This window comes from Chionomys nivalis, chromosome 16 (genome assembly GCF_950005125.1).
Source record: "Chionomys nivalis chromosome 16, mChiNiv1.1, whole genome shotgun sequence".
NCBI classification, from domain to species: domain Eukaryota; kingdom Metazoa; phylum Chordata; class Mammalia; order Rodentia; family Cricetidae; genus Chionomys; species Chionomys nivalis.
The window spans coordinates 19,481,504-19,500,652 of record NC_080101.1 but is presented as its reverse complement, the minus strand read 5'-3'; the positions used below and the strand labels follow the sequence as shown (position 1 = coordinate 19,500,652).

General features: G+C 43.8%; 1 protein-coding gene across 2 annotated transcripts in view; it reads right to left on the bottom strand.

Moving 5' to 3' along the window:
• Abca1 (ATP binding cassette subfamily A member 1) overlaps positions 1 to 19,149 on the bottom strand; it is a 116,596-nt gene that overhangs the window by 11,252 nt on the left and 86,195 nt on the right. For both annotated transcript variants that reach the window (XM_057790238.1, XM_057790237.1), the window contains exons 28-40: positions 18,633 to 18,781; positions 16,962 to 17,086; positions 16,142 to 16,240; positions 12,315 to 12,504; positions 11,428 to 11,522; positions 10,340 to 10,372; positions 9,116 to 9,221; positions 7,646 to 7,720; positions 6,983 to 7,152; positions 5,729 to 5,906; positions 2,997 to 3,112; positions 2,743 to 2,887; positions 959 to 1,082 (exon numbers count right to left, since the gene is read on the bottom strand). In XM_057790238.1, coding sequence (XP_057646221.1) covers positions 959 to 1,082; positions 2,743 to 2,887; positions 2,997 to 3,112; positions 5,729 to 5,906; positions 6,983 to 7,152; positions 7,646 to 7,720; positions 9,116 to 9,221; positions 10,340 to 10,372; positions 11,428 to 11,522; positions 12,315 to 12,504; positions 16,142 to 16,240; positions 16,962 to 17,086; positions 18,633 to 18,781 — 1,605 coding nt within the window. The remainder of the gene's footprint in view (positions 1 to 958; positions 1,083 to 2,742; positions 2,888 to 2,996; positions 3,113 to 5,728; positions 5,907 to 6,982; positions 7,153 to 7,645; positions 7,721 to 9,115; positions 9,222 to 10,339; positions 10,373 to 11,427; positions 11,523 to 12,314; positions 12,505 to 16,141; positions 16,241 to 16,961; positions 17,087 to 18,632; positions 18,782 to 19,149) is intronic.

Below are 19,149 nucleotides of genomic sequence, written 5' to 3'. Positions count from 1 at the left end.
CTCCTTGGTGGTTTGGGGGTCAAATTCAAGTAATTTTCTGGAAACATCAATGGCCACCACCCATGCACCATGGCAACAAGAGTGGCTACTTTTGAGATTTCATTTGGAGAACTACAGAACAAGATGGCGTCCACCGGACTCTCAGAGCCAATTTGCATTAGATCTGTAACTCCATCAGGATTGCTAAGATTTCCTTTTTAATGAGTCATGACCCCCCCCCCCCAAAACCAATCATGTCTAATAAGGTCAAGAATCCTGACTAATTCTTGGAGTCAGATTTTTTTAGTTCTAAGTTTTAAAAAGTAACAAATATTAGAAAACGCATTCAAAAGATGCCCAATTCTGCAGCATTTAATGTAACCTAGTGACTCGTTAGCAGGTATAAGAAAAATATCCCTGAATTCTTCATATGCCTTTCATCACTAAAATGAAAAAGTCCCTCTTCTAAGTTTATTAAGTAGCATGTCCCATCTAACCAAATTAACCAGCAAATGAATAATAATCACAGAACATCAGAAGATATTTTAACAATTATAAAAACAGAAAAGAACTTCAATAAGTATCTCTTTACAAATATGTGAAACACAATATATGAGCATACCTACAGGCCTCTGGTTTTAGTAGAATCAAAGGGTATGTCTTCCTTTTTGATTCTCTGGCCTTATCTAATTGGTGCAGGTATTGCTTGCTTTTCCCAGGAATTTGACAAACTGATTTGTGGCATCAGATTTTAGTTTTGACAAACAAAGTTTTTTTTTTTTTTCCATTTAAGTCAATGTTATCAGAAGCACAGATAAATGGCTGTATAAAGAGACTCCTAACAGACCAGCTGTGCTCATATCAGCCTTTGAGGGGTGTTGGGGGACAGACATCCTCCTAAAGCAGCCATCAGACTGCTGAGTCCCTTGGAAACCACAACCTCCATTAAAGCTGGCCTTGCAGGTACTGCCTCACTCACCAAACCTCTCCAGGGCGTCAGCCATTGCCTGGTTTTTCACCATGTCAATGAGCCCTCGTCCCAGGCAAAAATGTGGGAAGATCAGGAACACAGACTTCAGGATGTCATTGATGTTATTCAGCTTCTGAAGATGAAAAGGTGGAGAGAGAAACATACATCATTCATTGTCTAAGCCTGAGATACAGTTGTGAAGAAAAGCATCCAGTTCCCTGGACCTTTGAATTCAGATACCAAGAAGCGGCAGCAGGCATTTTCTTCAGAAAACCTGAAGATATGCCGAGTATGTGAAAGAAAACGAACTTTTAACTTTGGGTTATTTTAATCAGACACAAATCCACAACAAAACATTAACTTAGCATTGTAAAAGCAAACCATTCATATCTAGGTCAATATTTGAGTTTCGGTATTTTGTTGAAATTTCAAAAACATCTTCTCAATTACATCAGAATGTACCATGACCCCATAAGACACGGGTGGTTGAATATCAAGCCATGGGAACTAAACATCAAGCCACCGGAGTTGGAGAGGCGGCTCGGTGATTATAGAGGATCAGGGTTCGGTTCCCTGCACCCATAGAAGAGCTCAAAACTGGCTCTAACTAGTTACAGAGGATCCAACCCTTTTGTCTGGCCTCTTCGGGCACTATACACATATGGTGTACAGACATACACGCAGGTCAAACATCCATACTCATCAAATAAAAAGAGGAAAAAAAATCCAGCAGTTGAATAAGTTGTTATTTTTCTGGATGTGTTGGGCTTGGGTATGAAGGATGCAAATATTAAACATCTGTCTCACTAAGAGAAAAGGAGCTTTGAAATGATGACATAACCAAATGTGTGTTACACTGAAGAAAGAACTGGGGGTTCTGACAGTCCAGAGAAAGAAAGCAGACACCCACTAGGGCAAATGAGGAAAGTTTCACAGTGGAGTTACATCTTAGAGGTATGGCAGACACTCCCAGGTCTGTGATAGAAGAAGGTCATTTCAAGGCAGGAATACAGTTGTTTAAGAGGAAATTCAGTTGAAATTACTGAGCACCGGGAGGGCATGTGGTACAGTGTTTGGCCAACAAGGGCTGTACACCCACAAAAGGCACTGTGTGCTGAGCTAAGGTCTCAGAGCAAAAGCAATAGCCTTTATGAGATCTGAAGCTGGAAGGGTGCAGATGAATATGGAAATAAACAGCAAAGCATCTAGGATGGCATCAAGAAAGGCATCAAAGATGATGAGCAACTGCAGAGATGCCATCAAGTCTAGCCAGGGTGACAAGAGATACGGGATCTAATGGGAAAGACCGTAACAGTGTGTCTAGTGTGCGGTATCTATAGATAATTTAAATGGAGCCATCCATGAGGCACTGAGAACTGGAGTTCCAGGGAACTATCAAAGCACAGATCAGAGAGATAAAAACAAGATACTGCACTGGAGATAAAAACTTTAAGACTGAATGGCATCACCCAGAAATGGTATCTAAGTAAGAAAGCAAGGACAGACTGTTCAGTCTTTGCCAAAGTGACCCTGAAGGAGAAATAATAATAATAATAATAATAATAATAATAATAATAATAATAATAAAAGAAAACAGAAAAGACCAGAGAAATACAAGGCACAACAGGACAGAAATAGAGTTATATAAACCAGAGAAGAGGCAGAAGCTGCGAAGGCAGAGTGGTCAGTGGTGTCAGGGTGACAGGTAACAAGAGGGATATGGCTGGAGTTAACCACCGTCCCCTGGCACCAGAGAGGAAGCTTGCTAGAGGAGCCCTGCCTGCAGCACTCACATTGTTGGTAAAAAGCTCCAGTACGAAAGTGGCCACACTGCCGTTGATGCCGATGAAAAGGTTCACACTGGTGAGGACCACATAGGCAGTGCTGGGGATCTTGAACACAAAGGAGGCTGGGTACATGAGAGGCGTGATCGACCACCTGGTAAGGCACAAACATAAGCATCCATTGGAGTCTTCCGCCTTTCCTCTAGCAGTGGGTACCACGTGCCTTGCCCACTTGGAGACTCCTTCTCCCAGATTTGCCTTACCCATACAGCAAAAGCAGAAGAGCTAGGACAGGCAGGTTGGTGGAAGACACGTAGGACTTCTGCTGGAAGCAGATGAAGATGATAATGACCAGTGTAGCAGGAACCACATAATTGCACTAGAAGAAAAAATAAGAAAATAAAGTTGACCCCTAAGTCACATCCCAAGTCCTCAACATCACCGGACAAGAAAGGACAAATAAACATGTTGGAGAATAACTTTGAATTAATGAAGCCACATAAACTATTAATCAAAATTCTGGACAATACAGTTTGACAAGCATTTTACCCTTGGCTGGTTTTATAAACTGCATGCCCTTTCTGTCTCTCCTACAGCTAAGCCAAGGTGTCACGCTCAGTAAACTTACTGAAGGATGGATTCTCAAGCAGAGTCATTTCAATTTCACAGGAGGCAAATGAGCTTCCATTATTCTACCCAGGGAAGATTGTGTCGGTTTTCATCATTAATGCTATATTATGGTCTGCCCAAGTTCAATCTCACATGTAATCTATTTGTGAGATAAGCACTCATAACATGAATGTCAAAATTGTTTCATCACACCGAAAGTAATTTTACAGTCTGTCTTGACAGTGCTTCAAGCATTAAAATGAAGAAATAAAGACTTGACCCAGGGACAATTATGAAAATTCATAGCTCACACACACACACACACACACACACATGCACACACACACACACATGCACAGAGAGAGAAAGAGGGAGAGAGAGAAGGGAAAGGAGGGGCACATGCAGGGAGGTGACGGTGGGTTGGCAGATAACAGAAGAAGGGCAGCTCCAGACTGCCTTAGTCTCATCCCACTTAATGTGCTTATCAACAACTCAAACAAGACACGCTCGCAGCTCGCAGCAGATTCTAGGTTGTTGGGCAGGGAGGGACAGAAAACACGTGTGCATACAAGTTATGTCCTGAGGTCAAGGACTTGCCCTTTCATCTCTGAATGACCCCTACCGGGCACAGCCAGGCACCTTCAGACATGTAATGAGCACTCAGGACATTTGAAAAGAATGAACTGCTGGGTCGAGACCAAAGGAAGCAAATGAATGCCAAGGAGATGCAGTCTACCAGTGTTTAAAAAAAAAAAATTCAGATTTGAAACAGTTTTACTACGCATTAGCATCAGGATGAATGAGACCTTAATCTACAATAATTCATACTAAATAGGTTTCAGTTCATTACGAAGTCGAAATAAGTCAGTGCTGCTTCTAAGTGCCATACTTCGAGCTGCAGTAAAAAGCATGATATAAAGCTTAGCTCTAGACTATGATATAAAGATTAGATTTCCCTAGACTCGTAACCATTCAGACCATGGTCTGAACACAGGCTAATTCTGGGCTTTGCTTTTCAGAAGGAATATTAATAAGTGGAGCACAGCCATGAAAGGGCAATCAGATCAGAAGAGTGACAGGTCACAGACACTTGGCGTAATTAGCATATGCAATCTCATCATCTCCATCATCATCACTCATATCTGTACAGCATCCTAGAGATCATGCGTGTTCTCATATACCATCTTGTCTGCGAGAAAAATTTGTTAAATGAGGGTTGTCTTCAAATATCTGAGGAAGCATTTGTTGGGAAAAGAATTCGATCTGCTCTGGGTAGCTTAGAATTAATGAGGGCCATGGGGGACTATAGATCAAGATCATTCACCAATAATTGGAACTTCAAGGTTCTATGAAGTCCTTCATATTGATCCAAACAAAAACAATATAGTATAGCCAATACAAAAATATACTGCAATGGATGGACAAGATGCTGACAGAATTTATGGAGTTTTCAGTGGCAAGTGGCTTCCCTAGTAAGGTGAAAAACATTCCGACTCTAGACGAAAACCTTTCGGGTAAGCTGGAGGCACTGGCCTGGGTTTTAATAGAGGTCCTTCAGTTCTAGTCTCGTTTCTAGAGAGTGCTGGTTGGCCTTCTGTCAACTTGACACAGGCTGGAGTCACCTCAAAGGAGGGAACCTCAACTGAGAAAACACCTCTGTAAGATCTGGCTGTAGGGCATTTTCTTAATTAGTGATTGATGGGGGAGGGGCCAGCCCACTGCAGCAGTGACCATCCCTGGACAGGTGGTCCTGGGTTCTATAAGAAAGCAGGCTGAGCAGTAAGCAGTACCTCACTACGGCCTCTGCATCAGCTGCTGCCTCCAGGTTCTGGTCCTGTGTGAGTTCCGGTCCTGACTTTCCTTGATGGAAGTGTAAGCCATAAACCCTTTCCTCCCCAAGTTGCTTTGGTCCTAGCATTTCATCAGCAGTAGTAACCTTGACTAAGATAAAGGGTTATTTATGTATGCAAATATCTGCATGCATGTGTGCAGACAGCAACAGAGACCAGAAAAGGGTGTCAAATCCCCTGGATCCTGATGTGGTGGAGGGAAGTAAACTCGGGTTCTCTGTAAGAGCAGTAAATGCTCTTTTTTGAGAGAGAGAGAGAGAGAGAGAGAGAGAGAGAGAGAGAGAGAGAGAGAGAGAAGCGATGTGAGGTGACAGTTGGCAGTCACTGTAGTCACAGTGGTCAGATGGTCACATGATGTGCAATTAGTTTATAGTGTCCTGGAAGCATTCAGCGGCCTCTCCCTTTTCCTATTTTATATAATTTTAGACTAAATGGGACACTCCCTGGTGTTAGTGACAGGCTGTTTTTTCTTTATCCCCACGAGTCTACAGTCCCCATCGAGATTCAGACGGAGATGGACGATCTTGTGTCCTCACCATATCCCAGACGAAATTGGAGAGCCAGTAGATGACGGGCTTCACCCCGCTGATGAACTGCAGGTGCTTCGCTTTGCTGACCCGCTCCTGAATCAGGAACACAACAAAGCTGGCTGGGACAAAGGACATCGCAAAGATGACACAAATAGACACAAGGACGTCGACAGATGTGGTCATCCTAGAAAGGAAGAGGCAGTAAAGATCAGAGGGACCTTTGATGCAGCTGGGGACACGGCAAACAGCTAGACATAAACACAACCAAAGTGCGGCGGGATAAACATATGCTCCGCAAACATTCTGTCTCAGGGTCCCGTCTAATTATTTTCACATAACATTTAAAAAAAAAAAAACAATTCAAATGTAAAACTGGTTTCAATAATGTAAAATGAGTCTACTCCCCTAATGAAACTACAGAATAAAGTATGGATGTGGTCTAATGGTCTCTACTTCTCCCCCGTTTCTAACCTTACAGAATGGAGTTTCCGTATATATAAGAAGTTAGTGTGGCTTGAGAATTGTTTCAAATGAGCAAGCAATCTTCCTGGGAAGCTACTCATACAAGTTTATCACAGGGCAATAAATAAGCAGAAAACAACAGGATGCATACGTATATCAGACTACACATACAAAAAGTCACATATATCATACAAAACCATACAAAAAGGCCATTATACCGAGTCTCATAAAAATTAATATTCTACAGTAGTTATACACTAAAGTACTATTCTCTACTTTTGAGAGGGGAATCTAGCATGGTGATTACCTGTACTCCGTCCTGGGTGCTGACTTGACCAATTTATACAAATTACCGCATTTAATATTACATGCCTAGGAAGCTTAGCACCAAATTCAAATCCAGATTCCTTCACCTCAAAGACTCTACTGACCTTAAAATTTATGCACATGTACAGGAGCGCACAAACACCCATTTCCAGAAACAAACCATTAAATGCATGTTTCACTAATTTAAAAAAAAAAAACTAATTTTCAAGCAAATGAACTACTAAAAAGTTTTAATCAGAATTGTATTAACAATTTTCAATTCTCTTTATGTGACTTCATCAAATGTGATGGTTTTCACATTTGATCTGGCCTTCCTTTGAGTCAAGAAACACTGGTAGACAATCACTTTCTGCCCAGACCCTGGATCAACCCAGGCTTCTACAATACAGTTATCTCCAGCTGTTACAACCGGCATTCCCCAGTACATGGCACCCCTCCCACCTGCACACCCAACCCTTTTAGAACACTTACAGAGCCACCTCGGAGAGCTGCTGCTTGGTGAGGTTCAGCGGATGGTTGAAGGCAGTGATCCCATACTGGCTTGGATTCTCTCCCTCCTGTAGGTTGGCCCGGAGAATGGCATTGTTGATGACATTCAGGAAGGAACTGATAGCGTGCCAGCCCTTGTTATTGAACCACACCTGTAGGGAAACAGACCAACTTCAAGGTGATGCCGCCAAACCATGCTCCCAGAAGTGCGTGCGTGCACGCACACAAAACATTCACGGACACTTCAGAAAGGAATTCCAGCTAGCTGTGTACCAAACAAAAAGCATTACAGGTGCAGGACCCACTGACCACTGGCCGCCATGTGGCCAGCACTATGTATAGATCTTACACTTTTAATCAGTTCCCCACATAGCGTTAGAGGTCGCCATGGTTACTGTCTTCCTGCTACCTAGGAACTGACACTTAAACAGGTTAAGTAACTTAAGGCAAAGGTCACTTCAGTTCACATGCTAAAGTTTGGTGGCAGAAGAAATTCTTTTAGTCATTACACTGTATCATTTCACTGGGAAAGTTAACATCTGCTCCTTTCTGCCACTATTGTCCCTAGCAACTCGACCATGAGATTTCCAGGAAGAGAGGACCGTTGTTTATTAAGAAGTTAGCAGCACACAGGCAATGGTGTACCTTGACGTTGGTTTTGGTATCCAGTCCCGTCATGAACCTTCCCAAACTGCTGAGAAAACGATCTGCAGAACTGTCCTGTTAACAAGAGAATCCTGCCTCAGTGGTGTTTGTTTGCACAGTTAGGGGGCGATAGTGAGCAATGAGATAGCTGTATGTCGAGCAAGACAACCACCATGTCATTGAAATTAAATCTAGAGTCATTATTACATACACCGTTCCTAAGAACAAGTAACCAGATCCACAGCACTAAAGTTGCCATGATATGACCTCATGAAAGAATCTCAAAATAATAATAATTTTAAAAAGCCTGTAACTTAAATCCTTATATCCCCAAGACTCTGGGGCTGGAGAGATGGATCAAAGGTTAAGAGCACAGTCTGTTCTTCCTGAGGACTCAGGTTCAATTCCCAGCACCCAAATCAGGGTTCACAACCATCTGTAACACCAGTCCCAAGGGAGTCAATGCCCTCTTCTGGCCTCTGTGCGCATCGGGCATATACATAGCACAAAGGCATGCACATAAGGAAACCACCCATACACATGAGTAAAAATAAAATACTACATTTCCAAGATTCTTCGGAGTCTCTTGGCACCATCCCAGAACTAAAACTCACATTCCATGAAGATGCACCCCATGGCTTAAAGGAGAGCTGTGTACTTGTGGTGGTTGGAAAGAGAATGGCCCCCAAAGGGAGAGACACTATTAGGAGATGTGGATTTGTTAAAATAGGTGTAGCCTTGTTGGAGGAAGTGTATCAAGTAGGGTTGGGCTTTGAGCTCTTCTATGCTCAAGCTATGCCCAGTGTCACAGTTTGCTTCCTGTTGCCTGCAGACCAAAATGTAGGACTCTCAGCTGCTTCTCCAGTACCATGTCTGCCTGCATGCCACCATGTTGTACCATGATGATAGTGGACTAAATCTCTGAAAATGTAAGCCACCGCAATTAAATGCTTTTCCTTTATAATTGTTGCTGTGGTCATGGTGTATCTTCACAGCAACAGAAACCCTAAATGAGACAGTGTTCTAGACCCAGCACTGTTGTCCAAGACCCCAGAATCCACCTCACTTGACCATTTCAACTCTCACTTCAACTTGGGAAACCTGAGATAGAGAAAAATGAATGTGGGCTTAACAGATCTTAAAGGCCAGCCTAAAAAAAAATTCATTCATTCATTTTTTTTTCCTATTTCCTGTTTTAGGAAAATGTTTGAAACCCAATTAATTTACCAACTGGCTAACTCCATCAACTTGGCTGTTGTAAGAGGTTTTAATCTCTCAGTTCATATTTAACCTACACTTTCAGAAGTGTGTGTGTGTGTGTGTGTGTGTGTGTGTGTGTGTGTGTGTGTCTGGTCTGTCTGAAATTGCTTTGTATACAGCATGTTCAGAACACTGAGTCCCTGGTACTCCTCCCTCATCCCAGCACTTCCAGGCCTATTTTTCTGACATGTTTCAGGATGGATTCTGTACCTTGGTCAGCTTCAAGAGTTTCTTCACTTGCTTGATAGCATCATTAACTTCTCGACTCGGAGGAAGGGCTTGAGAATTACTGGCACCCAGGGAAAACCCACCATACCTAAAAGAAAGGCTTGCCATTAAAACCCAGGCAGTGAGCCCAAGCCATTACTCAATAGCAAATACTACAGCAGACAAGGTTCTGTGAGAGCCCTATCTTATTCAAACTAAGATGAAAACTTGGCTAAGGACAGTTCATGCTGCCTCCTCTTGTCAAATGGAGCCGTCTTAATTCTCAAGATTACTGCCCAGAAGGGAGTGCTGGGAGCTAATGGCATGGAGTAAGGCATCCACGTCAGAGACAGGAAGTCAGGGCTAGTGGTGATGGGCACAGCCCTGAAGGTCAGGTAGGGACTACAGACAGGCCTTGACTTCCCCAGCATGGGAACCACTATGTGGGCGTGGGACTGCTCTGCCCAGAGTTCCAGAGGCCCTGAACCCTGGAGAAAGGGCAGAGAGAAAAACTGGAACTTGAGAACAGAGCCTTTGAGGTTTCTGGAGCAGCAGCACAGGCTACTCATTTCCCCACACTGCACAAGCTGACGTCAAGAATGCTTCATTCCCCTCTCACACGCTCCTTCAAAACCCAGAGAGAGAAACAGGTGGAAATCATGACTTGTGTGCCTTTCATTCCTGCCAAGACCTTGTGTCATATGAAAGGCCTGAAGGTTTTTCCTTGAGTTCCTAGGCACTGTTGGGAATTTGCTTGGTTTTCCCCTATGACATTGTACTTTCTTAAGTCTCCAGAGGCCTGTGAGAGATTTCTTAATCTCCTCAAGGAAAGTACCATGTCAAATATTTCCGAGGCGTCTGCAGTGATGTACCATGAATACTGTGCTGTGCAATTCTCAGTGTACTACAATGCAGCCTGTAGCCTCGTGTGTTCCACAGCCGGCTGCACCTTAGTGCCTGCCCCGTGGTGAGCAACACACATATGTGTGTGTGCAGCACCTTAGTACCTCCCCCAACACCCAAGTGTGTGCGCAGCACCTTAGTGCCTCCCCCGTGGTGAGGTCACAACCATATGTGTGCAGCACCTTAGTGCCTCCCCCGTGATGAGGTAACACCCAAGCGTGTGCACATGGCAAACAATCCCCCAAACTACAGCCTTGTCTACATCAAAATTACTCTCCTGAGACTCACAGTGACAGGGAAAATGGAAAAACAGGATCGACTTACCTAAACTCATTCACCCAGATCTTATTCTTTAAGCTGCAGAAAGAAAAGACAGACCAAAAATCAGGTCCAGAAAGAGCAGATCATACTGATGATGCTGAGGCAATCATCTACCTGAGGACAAGTACAAAGACAGGAACGATCTATGCCCAGGTTGAGGTACTGCACTCATGTCGGGACGGTCACTCTCAGCATGTCCTTCCGGCCGTCTCAGAAACCTTACCCATATGGTAATCATACAGCAAATTCAACAAATTTAAAATCCACCATACAGGCAGACATTGTGACACAGGCTTTTAATCCCAGTACTCAGGAGGCAGAGGCAGGTGGATCTATACAGCCTGGTCTATACAGAGAGTTCTAGGCCATCTAAGACTACACAATGAAACAACTGTCTAAAATAGAGAGAGTTCCAGGCCAGTCAGGACTACATAATGAAACCTTGTCTAAAATTAATTAATTAATTTCAATTGTAGATCCCCTGTAGAGAGGCTCCAGCTCTGGGAAATCTACTCTCATTCTAGCACACCCTTGTCATTTACAGTCACTTCAAACAGGGACATGCCACCTGACCACACTGATGGGAAGGGAACATATTTTCTGAGCACTAACCAAACACTGGGCCCTATGCGGTCATGTTCCAGGAATCTACAAGTCTCTTGAAAGGCTCCATCAGCACAAAAAGCGACTGCATCTACCCTGACCTTGCTTCGGAACACCTTGTGCTTATAGATCCACCCACGAGAGAAGGCCTAAAGCTCTTTGCTTATGTCACTTCATTGAGCCTCCACAACAAACTTAATGCAATACTAACGTCACATTTTACAAGAATAATGGGCTGACCCTGGTCAGAATTCAAATTTGAGTCCACATTTATCATTTATTTTTATTCTAGAGCAGGCAGCCTCGTCCTCTCAGTTGAATGTTTAAGATTCACAATACCCCATGCACCGTCTTGTCTCGATGCAATGTGCTAAATTTCCCACAAAGCTAGAATCTTCCATTTCCCTATCGGTCAGGTCTACATCTGTGGGCTTTAATGTCTCCCCTCAGTGAAAGTAGAGAGTGAGCCAGGTCTCAAAAGGAGATACCTTTTGGCTATGATCTGCACGTACGTCTTCACCAGGTAGTCGGAAATGTTCCTTCCCGTCAGATTCTGAAGGATGTCGGCAGTGTTTTGCTTTCTCTGTTATTACATGAAAACCGAGCTCAGAAAACAGACTACAGCCAAAGGGATCCCAGGACCCAGGCTAGACCCTCAGCCACCCACCACCAAGACATGGCCCATTCTGTCATCAGCACTTGTCCCTCACTTATGCCAAGCCAAAATTATCCCCAGAAAAGTATTCTGGATAGCTAGATGGGATTCTCCATACCACCAGAATATTTAGGCATCAGCATTATAAACTGCCCAGTGAATTCTTTTGTATGTGGGCATTACATTGGTGACTGTATCAGGTGATTTTAGGGTGGCAAGTGAGGTTTAAGTTTGTACACCCACTAAAAATCACCTATCCCCACCCTCCAGCCTAGATTTTGGATTCTGATGAAATAGCAGAGAGATAGACTATCCTGAAATTTTCAGAAAAAAAAATAGCAACCAAAAACAAAGAAATCAGATCTCCTTTCAAAATTCAGAGTCCCAAAGAAGGTAAGAGTTGATAAGATACACCTAAGTTTTGTGGTCCACTTCCTTATTCTGAAGAAAAAAAAAAAAAAACCTGTCCCAAGGAGGAAACACAGCCACCAGCCACCAGTTCCGCTGTGACAGAACCAGGGTAGGAAGCTGGGTCTGTGAGAGCAGTATGACAGGCACTGGCATGGTGTAGTTCAAACCCCTCTTCCAAATCCCACTCATCTGTCTCAGGTAAGATCAAGGCTGCAACCACCCTAGCATCACATCACCCATTCCTAATACCTCATAAATGCTACCAGCCCGACCCTGAGCCACTTCTCAGTCATACTGACAGGGACTCACCTGAGGAGGTGGCAGCCCCCCTGCCCCTGGGGGACACACAGGCAGCATCTTCTTGATTTTATCACTGCTACACTGGCAAGTGGGTGAGGGGTTCTTCATCGTCCAGTTGCCATTCTGGAAGAGGTCCATGATGGTCTGGGGAACTGGGGCAGTGGTCCAATCTTCCTCCCCCACCAAGCAAGGGGTATCTCTGTAAAAGGGGACACCAAGAGTTGTAGGCTCCCCTGAAAGGGGCCTGACTTCCCCAGATGCCTTTAGAGCACAGTTTGCTCTTTAGTAAGGGCCCATGTGCCCAGCCCCTACCCTCTGAAAGAGACTAGGACTTCATTCTATTTGCTCTGAGGGCAGCCTGGGAAGCTGGGCATCATCACAAAAGGCAAGGGGAAATACAACATAAACAGGCTCCAGACACTCATAGAGTGAACGCTGTTCAATTCAACTGTCCAACATCTGTTGACACAGCACACATGAAGGGTCCACTATGTGCTACACAGTGTTCTGCATCTCTGATAGCCTGGTGTAAGCAATCCAAACCCTCTGCTTTCATGGATTCTGCATGCCTGGACAACAAGTCCAATATAACACAGCCCCAAATAAAGCAGAAACAGCAAGAGAGTATTTGAAGAGAACAGATCATTGAAGCTAAAGACCGAAAAAAAAAAAAAAAAAAGGAAAAAATGCCAGCCAAAACACAAACAATAAGCTGGTAGAAGAATTGAGATGATGAGCTGGTTAAGATGGCTCGGTGGGTAAAGGTGCCTACAGCCAAACCTGAGTTCAGTCCCTAGGTGCCATGTGGTAGAAGTTTTACTCTGCCTTCTACACATGTGCCATGAAACGCAAAAGCACACCCACACTAAAATATATAAACATAATTTTAAAAGAATTGATGAAAATGAACACTCCAAGCAGAAGTCATGGGAAGTCAGGTACAATGGCCCTGTGAAGAAATGAGCTTAGAGAGTTGATGAACAACAGGAAAATAGTGTGGTGGGCTTTAAGATGGACTGATGAGTGAGAAGGAGGGAGGAGAGGAGGGAGGAGCCACATGGCACAGGCATGGGTAGGAGTTTGTATTTTATGTTCAGGTTGCTAGACATCTTGTTGAGAATGGCAAAACCCCATTTATGTTCTCCAACAAGTAGAGAATTTAGCCAAGAGGAGCAGGAACGCTCGCTGTGTGGAAAGTGAGGCCACAAGCACCCTCAGAGAGAGCGCGAGGCCCGCATCTCTGCCTAGAGCACTAGACTGTTTGGAGCGGGTCACAAGGCCCTTGCGTCTCAGGGTTCACTTTTTTCCCTACTAGTAAAGTAAGAGTATAAAATGTCTTGTCGTTTCTAATTTTTCTTCTAGATTTCCAATTTTCAAGATTCCACGATTTAAAATAGTTGCAATCTTTATCTTGAGTATTTGTAATCTCCAAATGATTTATCATTTCCTCTCTGAGGCCTCTTAGCTAAGACACGTCCTTTTGAAACCCACACATAAAACCTTCAAAAGTCTGGGACAAACTAAAGTCCACAGAAAAAGCATTTTACTCAGATTTTCTACAGTCTTAACACTTTCCAAAAACCTAAAATTTGAATTTCAGTATGAGCTGGCAGGGTGAAGCCTTTTCTTTCAGACTGCTTCAGAGAGTACATGGTGCTCAGACAGCACACACATACCCTCTTATGCCATGGAGAGATATTTCTTTTATCTCTGTAGGTCAGCTGTCTGTCTCATAAATTCTCTCTCCTGTAGATACAGCCTTTGCTGGAACCAATTCATGAATCCATGTGGCTCAGTTATAATCACCTTACCTCATCCTTCCTTCCTCAAAGTCTGCACACAGAATCCCACAGGTAAAGTGAAGTCAAGAAGAATCTGTGTCCTTCTCTACCCTCAGCATCTTTTTAGCTGTTCCCAATATTAGCTGCTGGATTTACCACCCAGTAAGAACTAACTGAAGTGCAAAGAATACTTAGTAACTATTGACTATGGTTTGAGTCTTCTATGTCTTACAAATGCTCATAGGCTAAAGGCTTGGCCCCCAGATTGTGGTGCTATTGGGAGTTGGCAGAGTCCTTAAGCCATAGAACCTAAGAGAAGGAAGTTATGTCATTGAGTACACTTGTTAGATGTAGGGGTCCCCTATGTGTGCTGTGACTACCATTAATGAATAAAGAACTGCCTCAGCCTGCTGATAGGCAGAACTTATGTAGGCATGGAAAACTGAACTGAATGCTGGGAGGAAGAAAGCAGAGTCAGAGAGATGCCATGGAGCCACCAAAATCAGACATGACGAATCTTTGCCAGTAAGCCACTGCCACATAGCGATATACAGATTAATAGAAATGGGTTAAATTAATATGAGAGTTAGCCAGTAAGAAGCTAGAGCTAAAAGGCCAAGCAGTGAGTTAATTAATACAGTTTCTGTGTGATTATTTTGGGGCTAAGCTGGCCAGGTGGCAGGGATGAACAAGCAAACAAGCGGCTACCTCCTATACATGTTAAAAGGAAATATTCAGACCCCCCAACCCTTCCTTGTCTCCTTTTGCTTCGTAGATTGGGTTTTAATGATGTGAGCCACTGTGTGCCACACATATTTCCCACCATGTTCGACCCCACTAGAAACCCCAAAACCCCAAACACTGTAGGCAATCAACCATAGACTAAAACCTCTAAAAATCACCAATAAATTTTTGCTCCATGCAAGTTATTTTTCTCCTGGCAAAACACTGGCTAACACATCATCTAACATGTGATGGTTTAAATGAGAACAGCCCTGTGGGCTCTTATGTTTGAATACTTGATTCCCCAGCTGGTAAAACTATTTGGGAAGGATTAGGAGGTGTGGCCTTATTGGAGAAGTTATGTCATTGGGAGAGGGTCTGGAGATTTCAAAAGATTCGTAACATTCAAAAAACTCTGCTCCCTGTTTGTGGATGAGGATGCAAGCTGTTAGCTGTTGCTCCAGCATGTCTCTGCCTGTCTGCTGCCATGTTCTTCACTATGATGGTCACAGATTCCTCTATCCCTCTATCCACCCAAAACCCTTCCTTCTATAAGTTGCTTTGGTCGTGGTGTTTTATGACAGCAACAAAAATGGAGCTAAAACAAACACTAATTAAGAGCTGATAAATACACAGAACCCATTTGTCTAGGAATCTGCTGGGTCTTGTATACATAGCCACCATGTTCAGTGCTCTGACACAAGATTGCCATCCTCCCCTTTGCGGCTTGGGATTCTCAATCTGCTTTCTCTAGGTCTCTATCACCTTCTCTCCCAGTTTCTTAGCTATCACTCTGAGCTTTATGACCCCAGGCAGAAATTCTGTTTGGACCTGCAAACTTGAAGTTACCTCCACCATCCCCATTCTCTCCCCATCACCTTTGCACTGGCTTCATTCAGCACAGCTTCCTCACGCCTTGCTCCTTACAGTCATACACAGTCCACTGCGTGTATCACCGAGTTTACTTTCTTACTATTTAAAACTTGTCCTGAATGTCTGATCATAACATGCAACTGAACAAAAAGAAAAGTGTGGGCTGTTATAAAAGAAATCAGTCTGTCATCTTTTCAGTTTAAAGTGGAGATGAGCAAATCTATAAACTGCACACTCGACCTGTCTACTCTGATATTCAACTTTACTGGCATGAAGAGTTAACAAATGTTGGTGATGATTTGTTATGAAGGATGTTAGAAGATTCTATTTGCTCCTAAATTCTTTGATTACTGCCTGGCCTTTTAAGATAAAATCTGACTAAAAGGCTAAACAATGGTGGTCACAATGTAAGAGGCATTAGCACCAGAAAGAAAACGAGGTGGCTGAAGTGTTACTCACGGAATCGGGTCTCCTTCCATGCAACGGGTCCCGAAGCCTGGGTCTCTGGTCAGAGCATTCAGGAGCTTCTGGGTGCCCGAGTCCCCTGGAGCATCATTACTGCAGGTACACGAGAGAGATCCCGATCAGGAAGTTCACCCGAACAAGGATTCGGGGGTAGGAAAGGTTTCCTACAGAGTGACCTCAGCTAAGCACTTCCCAGAAAACAGGCTTTTAAACCAAAACAAGTAAAACACAGACACCACCTGTGAGGAGTGTCATACACCTGGCATCACCGTAACATACGGTGCCCCCAGTGGAACATGTACAAAGAGGTTACATGTGTAGATGTGCATATACATACACACAAAGACATAGGCACTTCGTGTGAAATAAGAAAATGATTAAGGATCAGCATTTCAAAGCTACTTTAAAATTATCTAATTGTCACAGACAGCTAAGACATTCCAAGAGCAGAGAGGCAGATTTTATTGACTATTTGTATGAGCAATTAAAAAGACCAAGAAAACAATGGGTCCAGGTCACAAACACAGGCCATGATCTATAGCTATGGGCCATACTAGGTAATCAGCTAGAAAGGGGTCAGACAAACCTTTAAGTATAGAAAATGAAAGTGAGGCAGAGAAAAAAATGACTAATTCACTATCTATATATGATTGCATACATATCACACACACACACACACACACACACACACACACACACACACCAGGAAGAGAGCAAGTCCCTTACTCAACCCTTTTCAAACTTCCCTCTATATCATGAACACTTTCATCTACAGACCTCCAGTGTAGGAGAACTAAAGAAATCAAACACATACCTGACAAACGTGTACTGTTCATTATACATCCAGGGCTGAAGTTCCAGGCTGGGGTACTTGCCAAAGGGTGGCACGATCAGGCTGAAGACCAGGGCAATGCAAACGAAGACAGCCGGCAGGACAATCTATAGACAGGCATTGGGAGGAGAAGGAACCACAGAGGGGGAAATAACAATTAGAAATCTACACCGTGATGAGGGGCACAGGCAAGGCCCACGGCTGAATTCCACCAATATATTTTTGGCAGCTGGGAGGCAAAGGAGCCTGGAAATTAGCCCTTTTCCTCCTTAGCATTTCCTAAAGCGGACAGCAAAAAATCGGAGGTAATGGTCACCTGGCAGAGGCATAAGCTGGGACTGTCACAGAGTAAAAAGCCACAGTGACTAAACACTAAGCACTGCTCTTTTTTTCCCTCTAAAGACTGAGAAAAAACAGGCTGGGTCATAGACTCGGGCCTAAGGCTGAGAGAAACAGCCCTAGACCAGGAAACAGAAGACCCTAATCCTGATCCTGCACTGTACTGCAGGGGGTCCTATATGACATCTGAATCTCTGAGGGCTGAGAACACGGAACCAACTTTATAGCCATGTCCTCCCCCGGAAGGAGTGGCAGCCACTGTCTCCCCTATGAGCGCCAGGAAAAAGCATTCTTATCTAAATCCTTCCTTGACATTCCCCAAACTTTCTATAGCCCTTCTTCAGATCCAAGCAAAAGATCTTTTCATTCATTTCTGAGAAACTGACCCTTTACAACTTCAATGCTTCAATGATCACCCTGACCGTGAGTGTGGCTCGGTGGCAGTTTTCCTAGAACATGCACATTCCTGGCCTCCGTCTCCAGGGCCAAAAGAACTCAAACAGGAACTCTGGTTTTAGCATTCCTGAGTTCCAATATAGAAAATTATCACTGGATGAATAATTCCACTGGAAGTGCTGTAGTAAGAATCAGCTTATTTAATATCCCATCTCGTGGTTATTTGTGGTGCCATTTTCATTATCCCTATCCACAAACTAGAGCCCTATGGAGCGGAGAAAAGTCAGCCAGTGGTCAATCAAAATCCAGGTTTGCCGGCTTCAAGCTCATGCATTAAAGGAGAGCTGCCCAGGTGGTCTGCAGGGCAGACGTGTTCTCTACGGTTCTTTGTTTTATATTGTGAAATAAATGTATTCCATTCTAACTGAATAAGCCGGCATGCAAACGACATACGGGAGCTGTGTGCAGTTACATCCTTAGCCTCACGCACATTGCCCAGCAGTTAAACATAATCAGAGAAAAATACCATATTTCTAATAATAAGTGCACTTTCAAGCACATCTCAGCAGGGCAGCTCCTGTGTTATGAGAATTAAATTTGCCCAACCAGTTTTTCTAAACTGTATCCGCTTTGATGGTATCCTTTGAATTTCCCCCATACACACATACTAATGTCAGACTCAATTATAAAAAACTTCATTTTATCCTGCTAACAACCACATATCGGGCCTCATGTCCAGATGAAGAAATTGAACCGCAAGGAAATCGCTGGCCAGCAGATGACCAAATGGCAAGAAACAGAATTAGTACAGACATAGGTTAATCTGGTCCCAGTGTCTGTATCCTGACCACGGTCGCACCCCACCTTCTCTGGCTCAAGAGTCTGCAGCGCATGAAGGCGGACACCAGCACATCTCACCTGAGCAAAGAACCCTTTCCGGCTCCTTCTGGCTATCAGCAACCTCTTCCACAGAAGGGCCACGAACTGCTGTTGGGTGAGTTTCCAGCCCTTCAGTTGGTAGGAGCCTTTGCCGTCCATGCCACTGAGCAGATCCGTCTCCCTGGATTCTGTTGAGAAAAAAATATGGCGGGTCACCTCCAGTCTCACCTGTATCTGACTGACCTCACTCTTTCCTCTGGAAACTTGATTGAGTCGTCTCGGAGACTGCAGATTGCAGCCTTCAGGGTACTACAAAAGTTAAAGGTTTTCATGAAAAAGCCATGTTTTTGAGGAAAGGGTTCTAGCTCAAAGTTCTATTCCTCAGCATGCACACTTTTAGTCCTCATCTGACGAGCACAGACACATGAAAGACCTCAAGACAAGCAACAATGTGCTCACAAATAACAGAAGCAAGCTGTTCCGATGGAATAAACCATTCTTCAGTTCTTACATCCTATGGAGCGGGTCAGGTAGGCTGACACGCACGGGTAATTAG